This window comes from Microplitis demolitor, chromosome 2 (assembly GCF_026212275.2).
Source record: "Microplitis demolitor isolate Queensland-Clemson2020A chromosome 2, iyMicDemo2.1a, whole genome shotgun sequence".
Taxonomy (NCBI): domain Eukaryota; kingdom Metazoa; phylum Arthropoda; class Insecta; order Hymenoptera; family Braconidae; genus Microplitis; species Microplitis demolitor.
The window spans coordinates 7,983,091-8,007,440 of NC_068546.1; the positions used below are offsets into that span (position 1 = coordinate 7,983,091).

At 31.2% G+C, this 24,350-nt stretch overlaps 1 protein-coding gene across 2 annotated transcripts in view; it reads left to right on the forward strand.

The window, feature by feature from the left end:
* LOC103569418 (uncharacterized) overlaps positions 1-24,350 on the forward strand; it is a 156,252-nt gene that overhangs the window by 103,730 nt on the left and 28,172 nt on the right. Inside the window, exons 3-5 of one of the 2 annotated variants that reach the window (XR_008403342.1) lie at positions 15,066-15,199; positions 24,023-24,148; positions 24,221-24,332. Coding sequence is in view for 1 of the 2 variants with exons in the window: in XM_053737086.1 (XP_053593061.1) it covers positions 15,066-15,199 (134 nt within the window). In the remaining variant the exon portion in view is untranslated. Of the gene's footprint in view, positions 1-15,065; positions 15,200-24,022; positions 24,149-24,220; positions 24,333-24,350 lie in introns of those variants that run through there. The other variant, XM_053737086.1, reaches the window with a different exon arrangement.

Here is a 24,350-nt window from a genome sequence, read left to right on the forward strand (position 1 = left end):
GAGTTCAATATCAGTGCTAAAGTGATTTTTTATAAAGCTGACGATATTGTTTTGAAGGTTATCGTATGATGATTCTTTTCAATACCAAAAAATACTACATTTCGTTGTCTTGCCTGTTTTTCGAAAAGGATCTTCTTTTCTCTTGACTATCTACCTTTTTCTTCAGCTTATCGTGTTGATCCTGGAGCTTGAAAAGTTCTTCATCCAATAATTTGTTGATGTTCTGTGTAACCCGTTCTGATACCTTATCTACACGTTTACGAATCTCAGATTTTTGTTCATCAAGTTCTTTTTGAATGTTTTTAAGTGCAAGCATGATTTCTTTCATGATTATCGAATTATTGGTTTTCACTGGAGAATCAGGATAGCCCAAATGATTAAAAGTTTGGTTAAACACTGTTTTTGTAGTTTTGGTAAAAAACACGTGCTCTGCTATTCCTGGCAGGGTTAACCTCACTTTTTCGGCAACCTTATCAAAATTAACACAATTGGCCGTCGTGAAATACAAAATGATTGTTAAAAAAATAAGCTTATGCACTTTAAGCCAGATTGAAGAGTAGAATTTAAATTAAATAAAGCAAAATCTGTTAAAAATATTAAATAAATCACAGCACTAAAAGAACACATGTATGCTCAACAGAGTCGCACCATATATTCAAACGTTTATTTAACTAACATTATTCTACTTGCCACAACGCACACATACTGGTTGCAAGTATCTAGTATTAATCGACTAAATGCGTTTAATACCAGTTAATGTTACTGTAACTACGTGTGTAGGACCTTTATCAATTGTACTAAATAACAGCCTGGTATTCACCCGATAATTGTACAATATTAACTGATTATTGTACTCATTAACTAATTGTAATTAACACACTGAATAACAAACAAAATCTAATAAGTTTTTCTGCATGATAATTGTAATATTATAATTTCTGTCGTTTCCTGATCCGTTTCTCCTCAACTGACCTGTGCACTGATCTCTATACTAACTGGGTAGCTGAGCCTATAGTCCACCATTGTCACCGATCTGTGCATACAGTAGCGCCGCCAGATAGTTGTCAGGGAACTAATATGGATATAAGAGCGCAGACGTTAAATAAAAAAGAACATACATAGGGAAAGTTAAATTACGAGAATTTTGCTTTGATGTATGAAAACTTATTTTACTAGAGTAATTATCGGCTTAAATAAATAAAAATAATTATTGAAAGAGTAGCAAATGTAATTAGCATATTATATATTAGTAAATTATATAGTATATTATATCACACTTATATCACAATGATAATATTTTCAGGCATACAAATTAATAAAATAACACTTATTTTCATGTACAAAAATTCTTTTTTTTTTAAATAAAAATAATTTCATATAAATTGCTGATAATTATTTAGCTTTGGTTTCCACAGAAAATATTTAAAAAAATTCTATACAATTATTTACATTGAAAAATTGAATAGATTACTTTTATAACTATAGCTATTACTAGGTATAAAAACATTTTGTATTATACGAATTTATAAGTTAATCTTAGATAAAAAGTGATTGTAATTTTATTTACAATTAGAATTATTATAATACAACAAAATATTGAATAAATAAATAAGTTGGTCCGCGGTGAAGCTTTAGATGCTGTAGACTCGAAACGGCATTCTGTTACAGCAACGTATAGCGTTCACAGGCCAGAATTTCGCTTGATTTGCTTGCTTGACAACAGAAAACTAGAATGTAACATTTCCAAAAATTTCTGTTGTCCAAGTTCCCGAGAAAATTTTCCTCAATTCAGTAATAATAATAATTATTATAATTATAGTCATTATTCCGAAAAAAAATGTTTATATATAATTATACATAATTATATCTAACTATTTATGATCATAAATAATACAATATTTAAACGGAAAAGTCATATGTACCTCCATATATAATTATTTATCATTATATATAATACTATTCCGATAGATTTTTTTATATGTAATCATATATAATTATAGAAAATGTGGTGGTCCTTAGCAGGGATGTTTTCGAATTTCTTTGCTCCCAGGAGCTCGAATGCTTCTAAATGGATAAAAAAAAATTCTCTCAAAATTTGAACTCTTAATATTAACTCTAAGATAGTCCGCATTCCAACCAAAGTTTCTTATGGAAATAACATAAGAAAAATTTATTTCGTTCTTCAAAATTTCATAACTTGGAGACAGCTTATTCTAAAATAATGAAACATTCATATTTCTACAGAGAATTTAATGCTCTACAAAAAAGACCTTTAATGATTTTTCGCTAAGTTTATTGGTTCAAAACTTATTCGAGCTCAAAGTTGAATTTTTATATAATTGTCAATATTATTAAGTATTTTTATAAGATTGAGCTGTAAAATTTGTGACATTTTTTCTAAGTTATTTTATTTATGATCAATTCATGTTAATATAACTTTTAGCTTCCCGCTAAGAAAATTGTAAATTTTCAAAAATTTCGGGAAGTTATTGTTTTCACCTTGATTTTCGAAAATCGAGTTCTCATCAGATGTTGACGTTTTGAGGCCCTAGGAAGCTATTCTAACTATTTTCAAAATGATGTGTTAGTGTGTGTGTGTGTGTGTTAGTGTGTGTGTGTGTGTGTGTGTGTGTGTGTGTGTGTGTGTGTGTGTGTGTGTGTGTGTGTGTGTGTGTGTGTGTGTGTGTGTGTGTGTGTGTGTGTGTGTGTGTGCATTAGCGGGAAGTTTTGGGGTTGGCCTGCAGGGCCAACCGATGCTCAAATTTTATTTTGTAACTGTTATCAATACGCATCTTTCGTCGATTAAAAAACTGGAAGTTTCTCAATATTTAAGAATACTCAATTAAGGTACAGATGAAATTTGATACCGTTTGAATACTTAACATTAATTAATTTTCCTATATTTTCAATGATTAAATTTTTTCAAGTGCCATCATAATATTGCTTATATTCTGTAAAAAAAATGGGTCTGTCGGTTGACCTTGTGGACTAGCCCCAAAACTTCCCGCATATTTCGAGCTCCTTGAGCTCGAAAAATTGTTGTATATACATTTTCGAGCTCGGAAATACTTTTGTATCCTTTTGTTTTCGAAAAAAAAAAAAAACGTTTTTAACGATTTTTTCTCAAACGAAATCTCCCGAACAAATAAACCGATTAAGACGGTTAAGGTGGCAATCGACGCGTTTTATTGAGTTCTACAACTGATCAGATTTTGAAATTAATATATTGAGTCGTTTTTGAAAAATTTCGAGAATACGAAAAAAAATTTTTTTTTTAATTCTGCCGACAATGGTTTCTCTTGAACGAATGAACCGATTTTGATGTTTGAGGTGGCATTCGACGCAGCTTATGAAGCTTCAGAGCCTAGTTGATTTTGGAATTAATCCATCGAGCACATAAAAAGATATTCGAAAAAAAAATTTTTGAAAAAAGTTTATATTTGGAATATCTCTGAATGAGCCCTGCCGATCAAACTAAATTTTTTCAGCTTTTAGATATTGACAAACCGCACCGAATGACACCTTGAAAATTAAAATCGGTTCATTCGTTCAAAAGTTTCAGATATTTACATACATACATACGTACGTACGTACGTACATACATACATACATACACTCGGACATCATTGTGAAATTAGTCAGGATACCTTCCTAGAATCTCAAAACGTCAAGATCTCTTAGAAATTCGATTTTCGAAAATCGGACTGAAACCAATAACTTCCCGAATTTTCGAAAATTTGCAATTTTATTAGTGGGAAGTTAAAAAACAACTATAAATTGCTGCTGCTCTGAATTCTTACTAAGTATACAATTGTAATAGTCATCTATCTCCATTTGTACACTATTCAGACGATTTAGGCTTAAAACTCCTGTACTTATTCCAAACCGTTTCAAAAACTGAAGTGACCTTAACGATATGAATAAGACTATGTTCAAATTATATATAAGCCACATATTTTTTATTTCTTTTGAATGGTGATTCGTTGAAAAGTTCTGACAAAGGTTTGGAAAATTGGAATGCTTAAAAATTAAAAATATAAGTTAATTTCGCAACACATAGGTTTATTTTTTAAATATGCTTGATAATATTAACATTTATATATAAATTAAATTTTGAGCTCGAATAACTTTTGAACCAATCAACTTAGCGAGAAACCATAAGATCCTTTTTTTGTAGAACATTAAATTCGCTATAAAAATATGTATGTCTCATTATTTTAGAATTAGTGGCCCCCGAGTTAGAAAATTCTAAAGAACGAAAGAAATTTTTCCCATGATATTTTCATCAGCAACTTTGGTTAGAATGCGGACTATCTTAGAGTTAATATTAAGAGGTCAAATTTTAAGAGAATTTTTTTTTATTCATTTGGAAACATTCGAGCCCCTGGAAGCAAAGAAATTCCAAAATATCCCTGCTAAGGACCACCTTAATATATAATTTATATAATTGTATATTATTATATATAATTATACATAACTTTCCTTTAGCAAGTAACAATCAAGTCAACTCGATGAGTTACCAAGTGTAGCCAAAATCAAGTTAACTAAGTCAATTGCAAGTCAAATAAGGCCATTCGGCATCCGAAATCGAAGTAGATTTCTTACAATAATTGTTCCACTTTTAATAATTATATATACACTAACCCCAAAAATTAAGGGATAGAAAAAAAAATTCGAAATTTTTGGGTGATTTTTAACATGCTGTAACTCGGTGAAAAATGATCGTAGAGTGAAAATAAAGGAAGCAAATCATAGCCTCAAGTTTCTATTTTTTAAATCTGGGCCTCACAAAAAAATTTTTTTTTTTTCAAATTGTTTTTTCTTTGTTGTATCCGCAATGATTTATCATTGTTAAAAAAATTCCTCAATTTTTTTTTTACCGCCGGCATCAGCGTTACCCAAAGCGTACCACGTTATCGTTGCTCGGTCGATTTACGCTTCTTACACACATACCAACGGTAAAAAAAAATTGAGAAATTTTTTTTGACAATGATAAATCATTGCGGATACAACAAAGAAAAAAATTTTGAAAAAAAAAAAAATTTTGAAATTTTTTGTGGTAATTAATCTTTTTGATCAAAGAAATAAAGATTATTGGTGAAAAAAACATTTTGAAATCGAAAAAATGAACAAAAACTGAGAAAGTACCAATGATGGTGATTTTTAGCAAAATCGATAAATTTAAAGCTTCGGGACACTAAGAAAGAAAAATCGCAACGCTTTGAAATTTTCAGGGTTTTATCAGGACACTTCGAGGTTGAAAAAAAAAACGACGATATCTTTTGTTCATCCGTTATATCCAAAGTTATAGCAAGATTTCCGAATATCCTTAATTATGCGAGTTTTCACCTGTTTTTCAATAAACATTATCGCTTCAAAAAAAATTTTTCCATCAAAAGCCACTAATTTTGTCGTACAAAGACTGCTTTTCAGTTTTCAAAGCCCTACTTCCATTCTCTGTACGACCAATACGTTCGGGTTATTGATTATCAAAGCCAAAATGGAATTTATTGCTTTGATAAATGATAACTCAGCGCCAAATCGTCATAGAGACTTTTTGAGGCCACCAAATTAAAGAGCATAAAATTTCCTGAAGGGAAAAGGTAATAACGTCAGATTATCAAAAAAAATTTATTGAAGCCCATAGACTTGTTGAAAGACGAGCGAAAATTTTGAAAATTTTTTTTTCGTCGGTTTTCTTAACATTACTTCGGAACCATGCATGAGAAAGAAGACTTGAGACCCAGATTTGAAAAATAGAAACTTGAGGCTAAGATTTGCTTTCTTTATTTTCACTCTACGATCATTTTTCACCGAGTAACAGCATGTTAAAAATCACCCAAAAATTTCGAATTTTTTTTCTATCCCTTAATTTTTGGGGCTAGTGCATATATTGTGACGTTATTTTTCGTATGGGGGTCAAATCAAAGTGAACGTCACAAACACCAACTGATTTTACTGTATTTACGAGCATGGTAACTCAAGACTTAGAATTTAGCGTACAGGTATTGACGATTTTGATACAGATTTTTGATTTAAGTTATAGTTTAAGAATTAAATATGGAGTAATGTTTAGCTACAGTTATGGGTTTTGTTAAGAAAAATTATAGTAAAGATTTAGAATCAGAATTATGGAAATTGAATATGAAATATGATTTGAGATTTAAAGTTTGAGATAATGATAAAGTTTGAGTTTTAGTTTACAGTTTGGGAATTTTGAGTATGTGGAGAAGTCAGTGTTACCGTGGAGCGGGACTTAAATTAGTCACCCGGTATCATCTGATGATAGAACCTAGTTTTATCCCTATGAGACTTCTTGGTAGATTGCAGAGGTCTAGCTGAAATGCTAGCGCTCCAGTATATAAGGAATCTGATGGATGCAGATTGGGATCAGTTTTTGAGTTTTGGTTTGGCAGGCCTCAACAGTAATATTGTGACCGTTGCTGGATTACCAACAATTTTTCGACCGAATTGAAGTGGCGCCGACTTCATTACAAAATGATAGCGGAACACAAAAACTCGATTGAATATGCAGGACTCTGCTGCCTCTATGACTAGGCTAGCGGGTGGGGCTTCTTAACAAAGAAGAACACCTATATGGGCCGAGCATTGATGGCGGCGGAGGCCCATAAACATTCGCAGAACCTCTAGCTTAGGTGTAAGCCAACGTGTCAAAGAATAAAAGAGGGAGTCCTCCACCACCAACGTTGCCCTTGGACAACAGGCATCCTCCATTGTATAAGTGCCTTATCTGACACAGTGGGCTCTGTAGGATGGACCATAAAACACCCACATTAACTTCCTAGGAGACAAAATTTCGGATGACAAGACCCCCTGATGACAAGGACACGACGTAAGATGGCCACGGCAGCTGGAAGCTAGGATTCATAGCGACGGGAGTACGACGATGGGCTTAGCTAATGCCAGGTTTCGGTTCTCCCTGAACTAGTGGGAACTACTGACAGCGGCTGTGTCCCACGACGTGTTTCCTTAGACTTGGGGTGGGAAATCACCGAAATAAAAACTATGTATCCTCCATCTATCAACTCAAAAACAATAGTATCTACAATAGTTAAAATTATATCTAGTTGTCGGAAGGACAGTGGGCTTGCTATGTTCATTGTTAGGTGGACTTGCAAAAATGCAAGGCCTAATAACTATGATCACCAGGACCGCGATCCTCTCCGACAACTGTAAGAATTGTCCTCAATGGGCCCGGGTACAATGGCTAACACAAGCTGAGTGCCCGGTTGAATTCAATTCAATTCCAGTTATTTCTATAACAAAAATCATAGAACCTATTATATATCATTTTTTCGAAAACTTCAGCTAAATTGGAAATCAAAGAAATAGGCCTATAGTTAGTCAGTAAGTGGGTGTCACCAGACTTAAAAATCATGATTATATCAGCTTTTTTCAAAGAAGTGGGCTAGATGGCACTACTTTTACATTTATTAAATATATGCTTCCAAGAGAGACTGAACCCTTTAACTACATACTTCAAAACCCTATCATAAATACTATCTACTCCACCCACTTTGTCCTTCATTTCCAGTATAATTTTCAGTAGATTTTATAAAAATCTAACTGTTGTATTTGTCCTCATGACGCAACTTTACAAAAATTTTAACATTTTCTATCTATTTGAGTTAAGTAGGTTCCAAAAATAGTATTGGCGAAAAAGTTTATGTATGGATGTATGTATGTATGTATATATATATATATATATATATATGTATATATATACGATATAACGCGTGGTTCGCTCACGATAGCGTCCACAATTCTGTACCGATCTTAATGAAATTTTTTTCGCATACTCTTTAGCTAAAGAGTTTGGTTCAGTTCGAAGACGAGCTAAATCGGTCGAAAAGTTTAAAAGCTATAGTCATTGAAAGATTTTTTAATTTTTTAAAAAATGCAACTTTTCTTGATTTATCTTTAAATAACTTTTGATCCTAAAGAGATAATCTATTTTTGGTGATTGAATCTTTATGTTCATTCGATTTGCTTTAATTTAAACTATGTTGCTTACTCTTCAGATAATTTTTTCTAATACTTTGATGAATTTCGAAATTTTCAGAAAAATAGAAAAAAAATTTTTTTTTTATTTTCTCATTTAATAACTTTCAAGTAAAACATAATAGTTGAATCTTGCTAATATTTTTATGCAGCTTATCTAATGAGCTTCATATTTCAGTAGTATTTTTTTTATATTCAACGAAAATTACCTATTTATTTATTGAAATTTAACTGTTGCATTCGTTTTTCCACTTTTTGATAAATTCATGTAACTGTTCCAATTTTGATTCCTGCCGTGTAACACTTTTAAAATCTCAACATTAAAGTATACATAAAGTATTTTTTTAAAATTGACAAGCATAAATATAATTGATCTTATAAGCTTTAGATGAATCTTTAAACGCCACCGCCTACCTTACAGATTTAAATAATTAAATAAATAATGAAAAATCTACTTCCATTTCGGCTGCCGAATGGCCTTTTTTTCAATTTCATTGCTATCAGTAGGTATAAAAAATAAACTATATTAATATTATATTTTACAGTTTTCTCAGCATCAAAAATAGCGGCACCCATTTTATTCGCCAACTTTTTGCCGACATTAGTAAAAAAAAACTCAACAAAATTATTAGCTATAGAATTACTATCAGAAATAACACTGTGGTCATCTCAAATAATGTAATCAATATCATTGGCTACACCAATATTCTTATCTAGCTTACAATTAACATATTACCAGAGTTTTTTACTATCCTTACAATAATTCTTAACCGTACTACTTTTATAATTACCTTTTGCTACTTTAATTATTTCATTGAGTATTTTACAGTATGAGTTATGTCGTTTTTTTAGTTCAATATTATTTTTATCTAATTTCCAAATATTATAAAGTAGCTCTTTAGTTTTGCGATAACTTTTGATCCTTTTATTAATCCATTCACAACGAGGTTTTCTATTCAATCTGTGCTTTTTTTACCTTAAACGTGGATTCATATACGATTGATTTCATGGTATCAGTAAAAACTTAAAAAAATTTATCCAGATCTTGCATATTCTTCTTGCTAATTCTCACGGTCTCTCCGCTTTTATTACTAACAAATGAGTCACTTATCTATCAACAAAAGTTATCTTAAACAAAATAGATGTTTGTGCAGCTGCACGTCTCGAGGATTTACTTGAGCGCTTATTTATATTTGATAAAATATGGAAAAATAACTTTATCGCCTATTACTCATATTCATAACGTTCAAATATCTCAAATAATATTATTCTATAATTCTATTATATTATTTTATATAATTAAATAAATATTCTGGGAATTACTGGATTATCGATATTCGATATAATTGGTCAGATTTCAGGTCAGTAATTAGAGAAGTAAATGCTCACATCATTTGAGTACAGGCTGGGACGTAACACTTGTAACGATATTTTAACGTACATAGCAACACCATCAGCTTTGTTTATACTGCTGTGATTGTAGTAATAGAAGTCATCTATAAGAGTAAAGAAGGAAGAGCAAGGTAACGCCCATGTCTCCGTACATATGATATCATTCTTTACTTATAAATTAGCATTAAATACTTCTAAATTTTCAAAATTAGAATTTAGACCCCTCACATTGAGATGTAAAATCAACAAATCATCATGACAAATAAAATCTATTTAAGCTCTTAAGATCATAAAAGTTTTTTTCGATTTTTAGATCATTGACATCCATTGACAAATTTATTGATTAGTACGAGAAACTACGTTTCATACATTGTCAATTGATTGAGATACAGTAAATTAATAGAAAAAGCAGTTTCATTGATTACTTTATTTAATTTGAGCACGAACTATTCACAACATGAATCTGTTGCCAGTAATCAGTGGCTTTGTTTTCATTGCATTTCTGGTTGTAAGAGACACAGTAAGGATACTTCCTATATTGACTCCAGCACGTTTTTGTTAGATGATCACTGGCACAACCCAAGTATTTTATAGCGTTACTAAAATTTCTGTGATTATGTTTGGATCTACCACAATGATAGCATTGATTGATGTTCAAAAAGTCAAATACTCGACAGCATTGATGACCAATGTACGATCTAAAACTATTATCTTTGAAATGTTAATAAGACTCAGCAGTAATTTCAAGTATTAGAGTACATTTGTCCATTTTATATTTGGAATCAGCAATTATGGTGAAGACACTATCATGCTCAAGGAAATAATGGTTATAAATATCATCAAAATGTTGATCTTTCATTAAGTCATAATAAACATTTGCAACTTTGATCCTTGACAGATTTAGCTGCTCCAGTTCAACGCAAAAATCACTACACAATTTCTCACTTAAAACTATCTTTGCTCTATTTACGGCTTCATTATTTTTACATTTAACAGCCACATAACCATTTTTATTTTCTTTAACATTACTAATAGTAATTAACTGATCACTAATTATCTAATTTTTTACTTTTTTCGCAACATTGGTATTATTGTTATTTTTAGTCTTAACGATAATATTAAGATCTTTTTCACCTTTCTTAACGTTACTTCTTGTTAAACTTGCATAAAAAGCTGTTGAATTCATATTAGCCCACGAATTATTCAAGACGACGTTGAGTAGATTATTTTTAGCTTGCAGTTCAGAATTTAGTTGATTGAGCAACTCATTTTCCATTTTCAACGCACATCACCCTGGCAGTCTTGGTTTACAGTGATTTATCGTGAATCAAGGTGACTCAGCACAAAAGCTCACCGTGAATCACCGTGATAGCTAACTGCAATGTTACCGTAAATCACCGTGAATCGTCCCCGAGTGGTTTTGATCTACAGTAAATAACGGTAAATCACTGTGAAATCTCTGCGATACGACTATGATTTACCGCGAATCACCGTGATTTATTATTTTTATAATTATTAGTAGTATATTATTAGTACTAGTCGGAGAAATGTAACCTTCCTCCAAAAAATTGACGTATCGGGACGAATAAGTAATTTTTCGGTCTATGCAAGGTCGATTTCAAAGAAAAATTATTCTTGGAGATATCAACAATAAAAATTAATGTCATAATGTAATCTAAAACATAATGAATTACTTGAAAAAAGGTACTTGTTACTCTTTCGAATCACTGAGAAGTACTCGTGTCAGAATTGCTTTCAAGTTTGAAATATAACAGTTCTGAAATATATTTCTTACCAGAGACACCACAAGCGGCTGGGCGCGATCTCATGGCAAGCACCAAACTACTCTCCCTCCTGTTGCCTAACACCAGTGACTCCCCCCTCTTCAATATTTATTCTATCTCCCAAAAAATTTATCTCTTGATTTTTTTGTTTGGAGGGAATAAGCTAGGTAGCAGCAGCCTGTGGACTAATGGTAAATCTTCACATGGGGATTTTTTAATTTTACGAAAATTCACCGTGAATCGCGGTAAATCTCCATTGCTCGATTATCGAACATCGCCGTGGATTGACATAAATCACTGTAATTCTACCTCAATTTTACCTTGAATCACCGTAAAAGATCACCGTGAATTATCGCGAATTACTGTGATTTTACGCTGACATTACCGGTAATCACACTTCAATGACTTCGATGTATCAGAATTTTTTTTTTTTTTTTGACATACTAAAATATCAGTTTTTATAAAGATCATTACGCGCATCTTCTTTATGAAACAGTTTTGTCTGAGTGAGGTGGCGTTTAGTGCATTTTATAGATTTTTAGAGCTGATGAGTTTTTTAAATAAATCCATGTATTAAGTAATAAGTTAGGTGGAACAAAACATTTTACAAAAATGTTATTTTTGGAATATCTTTAAACGTACTGTACTGATTATGCTCAACTTTATAATGATTGTAGAAATAATTTAGCCACTTTTAATGCCATCTCGACACTCTAAATCGGTTGATACGTTCAAAAGTTATAGAATATTTACATATGTCCATACATACATACACACATACGTATACTCAAACATAATCTTGAAATTAGTCAGAATAGTTTACTGAAACCTTATAATTTGTAGACCTGCTTAAAATTCGGTTTTCGAAAATTGGACCACAACCGATATTTTTCTTTTTTCTAAAAATTTCGAATTTTCTTAGCAGAAGTTAAAAAATATAATCTTGGGGCTTCAGTTTGCTTTTCTTTTGCACTATGATCATTTTTCACGGAGATCTGCTTGTTGATAATAACCCAAATTTCAGATTTTTTTTATCCTTCAGTTTTTGGAAGTCGTCTCTAATTTCATATATATTCATGCATCATTATTATTGATTAGACAAAATCTTTTTTTCCTGGAGTGGTGTAACGAACAGATGAAGTGGATGAGCAGAGTGACGATCTCGTATTATGTTGAGTCTAACTGACTGACTGAAATTAGAGTAAAAAGTGTTATTGGGGCTCACATCTCCTTCTGATATATTGATTTTCGGCATAAACATTGTGTATTTTTCTTTCATGTGCCTCTGAATTTGGGGATACAACCCGTGTTTTAGGCTTTATTGTGAGAGAATGTGAAAAGATACGAGTATTCAATTGCATTATAACGCGTACATCTATTCATCACAGTGTATCTATCGAAAGTAAGTCATGCGTCCACGAAGCGAAAGCAATAGCCCTCGAGGCAACTCATGACAATGCTTGCTTTTCTTTATTAATAACCATGGGAATGTTGGTCGATTTTGAATGAAGATCCCCACGAATGGTCTGCTTTATATGGTCAATTTCCACAATAGAGGACCGCGGTTGGCGTCAAGTATAGGACGATTATTCTTCGTGGGCACCTACAGAGCCAGTTTAACAATAACAATGACGTAGATCGCCATTTCTTTTTGCTATCACCAATGTCTTCAAAACATTACTTAAATAACTTACATAGAATTCCAGAAAGTCATTTGTAACGAGAGCGTAGACTTGCTACGTGTTGAGGTTTCATCGGGCACAGCCAATGCTGCCAGAACGTGCGATATTTTTACCCCCTCCTGCCATTACAGTCAATGCTATTTCACCTCAAGAGGGGGTAAAAATATCGCACGTTCTGGCAGCACTGGGCACAGTCCGTATTTCTCAACCACTGTCATATGAGACAGGCTGTTAGTCACTTGTGACTCACTACTTCTTGGTGTCTCATACTATTCTCTATGTTGCATTGATTAGTTTTTTAAGATATCCGCAAAACAATTTATAGCAGCGGCTATGCCGTAACAGTGGGCCAAATTCCAAAAGTAATGTTCAGAAAATAGGCATCAATTATAAATCTATACTTACATAATACTCTCATGACATGTAATTATCATTCTTTTAATAAAAGATTGAAGGTTTATTTCTTTTCAATCATAACTATGCTTCGTCATGCTTAGCGAATATTAGGCCATGATCATGCGTGATCAGGGGTGATGGTATTGTTCCTGGGTCTGTGAGGATATATCTTCCAGGTAATATAAATTTCATTCATTTCCAAAGCCTATTTTTATTACAAACTTTAATTAAAACATAATATTCTCAAATTCAAAATTTAGATTAAGCTGTCAATTTCGGTAATATATAATAAAATATATATATTTATATATAAATATATATTCAACTTCGAATTCTGATTATAAAATACAATGCAAAATGATTGAAAACGCATGTGTGTGTGTGTGTGTGTTTTTTTTCTTAACTTCCCGCTAAGAAAATCAACGATTTTCAAAAATTTCGGGAAGTTATTGTTTTCGCCCCGATTTTCGAAAATCGAGTTTTCATCAGATGTCGACGTTTTGAGGTCCTAGGAAGCTATTCTGACTATTTTCAGAATGATGTCCTAGTGTGCGTATGTATGTGTGTGTGTGTGTGTGTGTGTGTGTGTGTGTGTGTGTGTGTATGTGTGTGTGTGTGTGTGTGTATGTATGTAAACTCTTTGTAACTTTTGAACTAATGAATCGATTTGGATGGTTGAGGTGGCAATCGAAAGAGCTTGTTGGCCTTCAACTTTCCTAAAAATTTCAGATTATTTGATAGAATAGACTCGAAAATATTTGCGAATTACGAAAAAAAAAATTTTTTTTTTTAGTTTTTTATTGATTTCTCAAAAACGACTTATACGATCAACTTCAAAATCTAATCAGCTCTAGTACTCGATAAAACGCGTCGATTGCTACCTCAAACATCAAAATCGGATAATTCGTTCGAGAGTTATCGCGGGAGAAAGAAATGGTGAAAAACGGTTTTTTTTTTAAATTTTCGAAACGGCTGACGCGATCGATTTCAACTTTTAATCGGCTCTAGAATTCAATAAAACGCGCCGATTGCCACGTAAACTATCGAAATCAATTGATTAGTTCAAAAGATATCGGCGTTGAAAAGTTAAAAAAATAACATTTTATGTTATTTTTTCCGGATAAATCATGATATAACGTACTAAAATGTGCCTGATATCATACCAACTCATCTTTTTTATGGTTTTTTTTGATCATATAATGTCATCGAACTTGGTTTTTAGTTTAAATCATATTATTAACAAAAAAATCGATAAAACGTAGTTTTTAATATTTTTATCGGATATTTCATATTTTATTGTTTCTTACATTAGTCAAAACTTACTTAAATCTTGATTTTGATCCCCGACATTGATTTCTGCCTCAATACACTTATTTTACTGAACATAATCAGGAACTAAATTTTAAAAACCGCTTCATTGATGATTTTCGATTCCTAAATTTTTAAACTTCAGCATAACAAGTAACTTGTTAGAACTTGAAAAGATCGTAAAAAAACAATTGCATGTGATAGCATTTTTGAGCTCGAAGAGCTCGAAAATATATCTACATTAATGTTTTCGAGCTCTTTGAGGTCGAAAACAGCGGGAAGTTTTGGGGCTGGCCCGCAGGGTCAACCGACGCCCAGATTTTTTTTTTTTTTGAAGTTTAAAAAATACAAATAACTCTGCAAATAACTTGAAATGACAGATTTATATTGATTTGTCTTATTATGCATATCCACTTAATGCCATTAGACAGATATGTTGAAGCTCTGTATTTGTACATTAATAATCTTATATTTTATTTAGATTTGTGTAACGCAGCAACAAAGATCCAAGCATCGTTTCGTGGACACATGTCAAGAAAAGACCAAGCCATTTCATCAGTCGTGAAAGCTACTGAAGATGTTATAGGGAATGTATCGTCAAAACTAGAACAAAAGGTAAGCTTATGATCAATTTGTTTTTTTGTGATCAAGTGTACCAGATTTGATGTTAAGGCGTGTTGCTTTTCATATAATTATTTTACAATATAACGGTATGAAAATTGTGTATGTGATTATGATATCTTTAATTAGGTATTGAGGAAAAAGGTTTCATATGAGTTTCATGCGTTTTGAATGGATTTCTAAAAAATTTAGCTATTGCATTTGTCATCTATCAATAACCTCAATATAATCAAATACTGAATATATTAATTTTATTTAAAACCGTACTATGGACGGTGGCGTATAGGTTGAACCCATTTACAATTTTATGGTAACTTCAGTGTGAGTTATGAGGCAGGGTGTGATGGAGATGCCTCGCCGACGATTCCACCATCTTATCTGTTGATCTATTAATTAACCAAACAATGAATTAATTCATAAGCTAATAACGTGTACTCGTGTCGGCTTTACATTGATTATGATATCTTAATCGGTGGCATACGGCTTCGGCTGTTAAACCATGGTCGAACATCTTATCATACTGGATATTATTGTTGTTGGATTTTATTGCCATTGGATGTTTTTGTTGTGGATATTTTCATCTAACACCGTAGTATATATATACATATTAGGGTGCGTCATTTCAGAATAACATTTTTATTTTAAGTGCATGTGGAAAAAATTATAGTTCAACAAAAAAAAAATTCCGCGCAAGAAAAAAAATTTTATGTCGATTACAGACCTAGCTCATTGAAAAATTCGATTTCGCCATTTAAATAACACGGGACAATTTTTTTTTTAGCTTTAAGTATTTTTAAATCTTTAACAAATCAAGGAATCGAATAGACTAATACATATTTTCTTCGAAAATTGAACGCTCTACAAAAGAAGTTTCTTATCATTTTTTTAAAAATCCATCCGTTCAAAAGATATTAAAGCTCGAAGTAAAGTTGAAGATCTTTTTACTTTTCCGGTGAAACTATCAGATTTATGACAAAATACTGTGAAATCTTTTTTGTTGACAATTTTACTTTCTGCAAATTATCAGTCAAGTTTTTTCAAATTCCGCATTCTTTTCTAGTTATTTTCATTTTAATTTCAAGCTCTTGAAAAAGTGGTTCTGATCGATTTCAAGAGCTCGACATTAACATGGTAATAGCTAGAAAACAATGCGGAATTTGGAAAAACTTGACTGATAATTTGTAGAAAGTAAAATTGTCAACAAAAAAGATTTCGCAGTATTTTGTCATAAATCTGATAGTTTCACCGGAAAAGTAAAAAGATCTCCAACTTTACTTCGAGCTTTCATATCTTTTGAACGGATGGATTTTTAAAAAAATGATAAGAAACCTCTTTTGTAGAGCGTTCAATTTTCGAAGAAAATATGTATTAATCTATTCGATTCCTTGATTTGTTAAAGATTTAAAAATACTTAAAGCTAAAAAAAAAAATTTCCCGTGTTATTTAAATGGAAAAATCGAATTTTTCAATGAGCTAGGTCTTTAACCGACATAGATTTTTTTTTCTTGCTCGAAACTTTTTTTGTTGTGTTGAACTATGATTTTTTCCACATGCACTTAAAAAAAAAAAATGTTGCTCCGAAATGACGCACCCTAATGCATACATATGAGTTCAACATCTGTCTACAGAATAGGCATTTATTGGAATTTTTATCAAGGAGACCCTAGAGTCGATATTGTCACATATATATACAGAGTATGAATTGAAATAAGTATACATGTGTACATATATGTGGTAGCTTGTTACGAAATAATTTCAGCATATGCCTTCCAATACAGTGTCTTAGGTAAGATATATGATAAATACACCTAATTTGTAACGGGGTAAAATTTATTTATCATCAAGGAAAATCGTGATTTTCCGCGGCTGGTCGGTTACCCGAGCCGCAACCCCGAATGCGTACCTGTTAGAGTTTTTCGACTTGTCGCCAGGTGTGATAATTAAAGAAGCTTGGACTTCTGTCCCAAAATTAATTAAGTGGAAAGGCCGTTTCCCAGACATTGCAAAAAATGACGGAGCTAAAAATATATAATGAGAGGACAGAGCTGAAACAGGAGAGTCGTTCGAGCTGACAAGCTAAACGGACATCCATCTGCCGTGAGCCTAATTCATGAGGTCGGAAGCCCAGTGAAGACCAAGGAAACACAGATCGACGCCAAGGGTAACATCCAGTGGAAAAGTGCAAAATTAAGTGTTAACATAGTCGTGTTGTGGGTAAATTAATTCTCGGCGGGAAATCCAGAATTTATTATAAAAAAATAAAGTCAAAATTAACCACGCGTTTGGTCAAGTAAATTCTCGACGGGAAAGTCAGAATTTATTATAAATAATTTAGTTATCGCGAAAATTAACTTTCGGCAGTAGAACCAGAATTACCTAATAAATTAATTGTTCAATTAATTTCTATAAAATTTCATTCTCAGAAAGAATCCAGAATTAACTATTAATTTAATTTAGTATAATAAGAACTTAGCAATTAAATATAAATTATAAGAAAATTTCATTGTAATAATTTGTCATATAAAAGTTATGGAAATTGAGTTTGGATAATGAATGCACAAGTCAACTGCGAAGAACAGGACACGAGTTCAAGTTCCACATTGGAGTCCAATCATCGGTTTTACGTAAGTTTTCGTAGTGCAATGAATCCAAAGGAAAATTTACGTGAAATTATAATTAATAATAAATAAGAGAAATAAAAGCCCGGTAAGCATAATTGTTCATTGATAAATAGAAATTGGTTATTATATTCTCGGGAAAAAATTTTTTCATGAAATTTTTTAAAATTTTATGCTGAAAATGACCTGATGAAATTTCATAAAATTTTATAAAAATTCATAAAGTTTTATAAAAATTTATGCTGAAAATGGCCTGATAAAATTTTATGAAAATTTATAAAATTTACAAAATTTCATAAAATTTTAGTCACCATTAATTTTTCGAAAAAAGTATTAGATTTTGAAAAAAAAAATTGCAATTAGATCTTACACTGAGACAAACTAATTATATTTTTTATTGACGAAAAAATCCTGGCGACTGCTGGGCTCGAACCTACGTCTTTTCGATTTGAAGTCCTTGCTGCTATCCACTGCGCCAAGCCACGTACGTGATCGCGAATGAATAGATAGTATATTGATCGAGATATGGAGTTTCAAACTTTCATACAAAATTTGATATAATTTTATAAGATTTTATGAAATATTATATAATTTCGGAGGAACTGATAATTTCTCAATTATATTCTATAAGTTGTAACCGGTTTTTCACTGCCGGGAATCTACCGGAGTGAAGCCCAAGTACACTTACTACTTGGCAACCTTGTTCAAAATTAAAAGTTGGGCGTCAGGTGATGTTATAATCACCAATAAACAATTATCAAAAATACATCGGCTCAGGGTGGTGAATCAGGAAAAGGTCAGGCACTTAAGATTACGATAAAATAATTGATCAGAATTCAACACAAATAATTGGTCGTATATTAAACAGAAAATCAAGTGATCGTTATCACAAAAAAAAATTGGTTACAAAATAAAATATAATTTGCCGTGATCGGCTTGACTCGATATAAACAAAAAAAAAAAAAACAAATTGCTCGTAGCAATCATACTTGTTCAAAATACATAGTCAGTACGCTACTCAAAAGAAAAATAATAGTCGTTGACGAAAAAGAAAAAAAAGTTATTTTATTATCCGGAGACACACATACAGCGTAAGTAATAACGAAATACTTGACTAGTGACGTCCGAGTATTCTTACACAGCGAGGCTACAAGACTGCCGATGCGAATGAGAAACAGATAATCCGTAATTCTCAGAATTGCTTAAATGAAATAAAATAAAATATAAAATTATATTTTATTTTGGTAACACGTTGAATTTCACAAACATACAATTATTATACGTAACTAATTATTTAATTAATAATTATTACGCGAACGCGTTTCGTTTATTCAATAATAGTTTTACTCGTACACTTTATTCAGTTCGCGCTGATGCGTCGGCTTGTTCACAAAGGCGATCTATTGTTCACTCGAAATTTACTTGTCGCGATCAATTGTCCGTTTTTCGAACTCGGATTGTTCTACACGGCATAAATCAAATATTTCAAAAGTCGGAATCGGAATTGTTCTTTTGGTCGGGGTCGAATTGTTCAAATACAAAAACGCGGCCGTTCAATACGACGTCTATCCCGGATCTCTCGTTTCAGTCCATGCGATGGATCGATTGCTCGGTCAAAGTCGAAATTTCTGATTCAAGTTGTCACTAGAATTGGCTTATCAGGCAACTATTGATCATTTCAAATAAATTCAAACCACGAGTCTATGTCGAATTTTTCAACATGTTACAGAGTATGGCTGAGATAAAAAAATTTGTTCCCAAAAATCAATTTTTTTTTTACGTCTTTATGGCCCCGGCGTTGGTACCGGGGGCGATGAGGGCGTATGAAAGATTATTTTTCTGGAATCGACGTTTTCATGAAATTATGTAAAATATCAAAATTTTACATATTTACTACCAAGATCCTGTAACGGGGTAAATTCGTATTTACCGCGTTCAATGAAGTTCAAAATAAAATCTATTATGTGTACTGTCGGTCATGTGAAATTACCACTCCGGGTATTCCGAGTAGGTAGCGACTAGTCGTCCGGAAATGAAAATTTCACTTGCTCGACCGTCGACCCCACTTAGAGTTAAGTAAGAGAGAAAAGGACAACCAAAGTCAAGAGTGCGCGAGCAATTATAAACGGGGACCGGACCGAGAATCGGGCATTAACCATCGGGACGTCCGAATAGTAGAAACGTGGGGAGAGAACAACAAAGTGACGCGACAATAGACGCAGAACAGACGCCGTTAATTCCATTATATCAGGTAAATTATTAATTAATAGCTTGAGTTTACTGTGGAACCAAGCGATGATATTCTCAATTTTTATTAACAAATACCAGGCAGGTAGCCGGTATTTCTTATAAATAGTACTGGTTGCGTCTGATTATAACAGGTTGAAGGAGAGAGAGAGAGTTGAAGGAGAGAGAGAGAGAGAGAGAGAGAGGAGAGTATAGAGAGAGAGAGAGAGAGACGGAACCAGAATAAGACCACAACTCTTACGAGGACAATTAATAAAACGAGACCCGAACAAAGATACGACGAAAAAGGATCTGGAGAATTTGACTGTAGAGGTATATATAAAATTTATTCCAGACGGTAAGCCGGAAAATTTTATTAATTACTTAGTATACGTTTGATATCGTCGCGTCTTAAACCAAATTCTCGCAAATTAAATAAATAATTCCGTAAATGAAGATTTATAATTTAAACTCGGACATAATTATTAAAATTAAGTAATTAATTAACTCCAGGCAGGTTGCCGGAGCTTTTACATAGTCAAATAATTCTAGGCAGGTAGCCGGAATTATTCTAGAAGTTTCCAGGTGGGTCGGGTAACTCACGCACCGGAAACTGTTAAATCTAGTCTTAGCCGCTAGTCGAAGATTAATTAATTAGAAATAAAATTAATAAAATAATAAAATAAAATAAAATTAATAAGAAATCGTCTCGGGAAAATCTTATAAAAGGTCTGTGGTTAAAGTCGCCAAAAATTTTGGTAGGAAAATTTAAGTGATTTAATGAAACTATCGTTAATTAATTAGAAGAAATAATGAAGGAAAAGACATAAATAAAATAAGAATAATTATCGTGATAATAAAAGTACCTGAAGGAACGCGTCACTAAATTACTGAGTGAAAGTCGTGATATTAAAACAAGTGTTAAGAAATTAATAAAAGAGAATAATAATCAATAAAGTGGAAAAAGGAAAATAATTAATAATTTAATTAATAATTATATAATTCTTCAAATTAATTAATTTATTTATTGCGGAAAATTATTTTAACTCAGAGAGGGTAAATAAAGTTAAAATTATTGAGTGAGTGTGTGAGTGAAATAGATAAGGATTTAGTGGAAAATTTAGTAATTAAGTATCGTGAAGGTTAAGCGATTTTTAACAATTGTGTGTGTGAGTGTGTGGAAATGCCAAGGGTAGTTGGCTAATTTTAGGGAAAAATTAGTAATTAAGTATCGCGAAGGTTAAGCGATTTTTATTATTGTGCATGTGAGTGTGTAGAAGTGCCAAAGGTAGTTGGCCAATTTTAATAAAGAAATTATTGCGGGTCAATTAGAAATTAGATTAGGTGAAATATTGCGGGTTAATAAAATAAGGTTTTAATAAAGGTTCATATAAGGTTTAAGGTTTATATAAGGCATAAGGTTATAAGGTTTAATAAAAGTTATAAGGTTTATAAAAAGTTATAAGGTTTATAAAAGGTATAATATATAAGATTATAAAAGGTTATAAGTGAATAAGTTTATAAAGGTCAAACAAAGGTTAAAAAGGTTATTGGAAAAATAAAAGGGTTTAATTTGTGAATCGGAGAAGTAAATTATTTGTAAGTAATCCTTCCTCATCCTTCTCTTACAATTAAATAAATTACACCGACCCTGACGATCTAAGATCCGGTTCTGGGAGGCCGTTATCACTTTCAGTGGCGCCCTTAAAAAAGTAATTTAAGGACGACCAGAGTAACATCATAGCCCTGTTATAATCCGAAGGAGTATTGTAAAAATTTTATTTTTAATTTCTAAAATTTCTTGAAATTATACATGAATACGTAGTTTTATTGAACTAGTTCATAGCTACGAAATTGTAAAAATACTTTTAAAAATTAATTAGAAACCAAGAGATAATGTTTATAAAATTTAACATTATTTAATGAAATTTCATGAAATCTTGTAACATTTCATGTAAGGCCTAAAATTCAATTATGTAAATTACACGAAGTTTTTAGAATTTTAGAACATTTCATGTACTTCATAAAATTTCATGAAATTTTATGAAATTTTATACCACTAAGTCCTTGGAATCTTCATAACAATTATGTAAAATTTAACAAATTTTATGAAATCTCATAGAATTATCTCATGGTATCTGATAAAATTTTATGTTTTTTTCCAATTTTATAAACTTTTATAAAATTTTGTTAAACTTTGTAAAATTTCACAAAAATATGTAAAATTTAATACCCATAACTTCTTGGGATCTTAATAATAACTATAAAAACATTTAATTTTTATAAAATTATGTATAATTGCGTAAAATTTTATGAAACTCTATAAAATTTTACAAAATTTCATTAGTATGATTTCATAAAATTTGTTTAAATTTTGTGAAATTTTATAAGACTTTATAAAGTTTTACAAAAATTTATGAAATTATGGTGAACTCTATGAAATTTTACAAAAACAAAGTTTTGGCTTTTCACGAAATTTCACAAAATTTTATGAAATTTCACAAAATATTACAATTTCATGTTATGTTGCGGAATCTTATGAAATTTCATAGAATTATCTCATTGTTTCTGATAAAATTTTATAAGTTTTTTTCAAATTTTATAAACTTTTGTAGAATTTTGTAAAACTTTGGAAAATTTCATAAACATATATAAAAATTCATATCAATAACTCTTTGGAATCTCAATAACTATTATGAAAACTTCATAAATTTTTATAAAATCATGCATAATTTATAATATTTTATATAATAGTGTAAAATTTTATGAAACTTTATAAAATGTCACAGAATTTCAAGAAATTTCATTAGTATAATTTCATAAAATTTGACAAAATTTCATTAAATTTTATAAAACTTCATGAAATTTTATAAAAAAATTTTTTCCCGGGTTGATAAAAATTTTGTATGCATAAATTCAATTCCTCATCCTCTCTCACTTGTATATTTCAATGACCCTGATTTTAACAAACTAACATCTCCGGTTCTGGAAAGCCGAGACATCTTTTACTGGCGCCCTTATTAAGACCTATTAATAAAGGAGCCAAACTTGGCATGTTTGAGATATACCCTGATACAAATTGAAGAGTTTCAGCTGTTGTATACCTATACAAAGACACAAATTTATTTTTCCATCTCTCCTGATATCATTATCACTTCTAAAAACGACGACCAATACGTCCGCTCAGACACTTCTCGAGCCTGGTTCGTAATGTCCAGATGTACATAAGCAAAACACCACTCACTCACTTACTCATTCACTCACTTACGAGATCTCCAACACTATAGGTTCGATTGACTTCAAATTTGACGTATACACTCCGTTCATCATACAGATAAGTCCTACGAACAAATGTTATGAAACTTCTACTAAGAATGGATTTTTTACATCATTAGCATAACCTCCTAACGATTGGCCCGTAACTAGGGATGGGTGATAAAAATCGATTCATCAAAATATCGATAGTTTTTATCAACAATAAAAAACTATTTGATCGATATTTTTCAAACTTGATTAATCGATTCCCGATTTTTTTCTATGAAAAAACTTCGGATGTCGATAGTTTGAAAAAAAAAGTAAATAAATTTTAAGAAAAAAAAAATAATAATAAATTTAAAAAAAAATAAATATTGAGCTATACAACGTTCAAAATAAAAAATATAATCTATTGAACATAATTTTACGCATGTGCAGTAGGATATATTCGAATCCAAGTGCAAAATAACTCAATGGCTTTTTTCAAATCATAATAAACAACTTCTTATCAAGAGTGTTCATTTTTGAATATTAAATATTAATTTATTAGTACTCATTAAGATTGTTCTGTTTTTAATGAATGTGTTCCACGATGAATTCAATCAAAGGTAAAATATAATATAAATGTATTAATGAAAAATCAATCAACAATAAAATTTAGACATCTTTGTAACCTTAAAAACTACATATATTTTTCAATTTTTTTTCAACTTTGCAGAAGTGAAAGACAATGTTCACAACAATAATAATCTTCATGATAAGTATAAATTTTGGTTTCGAATCAACAACCAAACACTTTTTATAATGTCAGACTTAAACTACGAGTCTTATCTACTTTTAAACGGTATAAAAATCATTGAATTGTCAGTATCAATTTTTTGAGTATTATAATTAAAATTAAATTCATTTTTAATAGATAATGACTTCGAGTTATGTAAATGCATTGTGGATCGTCTTAAAAATATAACGATATCCAACAAAGATAAGCATATCAAAGCTATGTGGAAAACCAATGATGGTGTCCAATAGTAAGTTAAAACATTAAT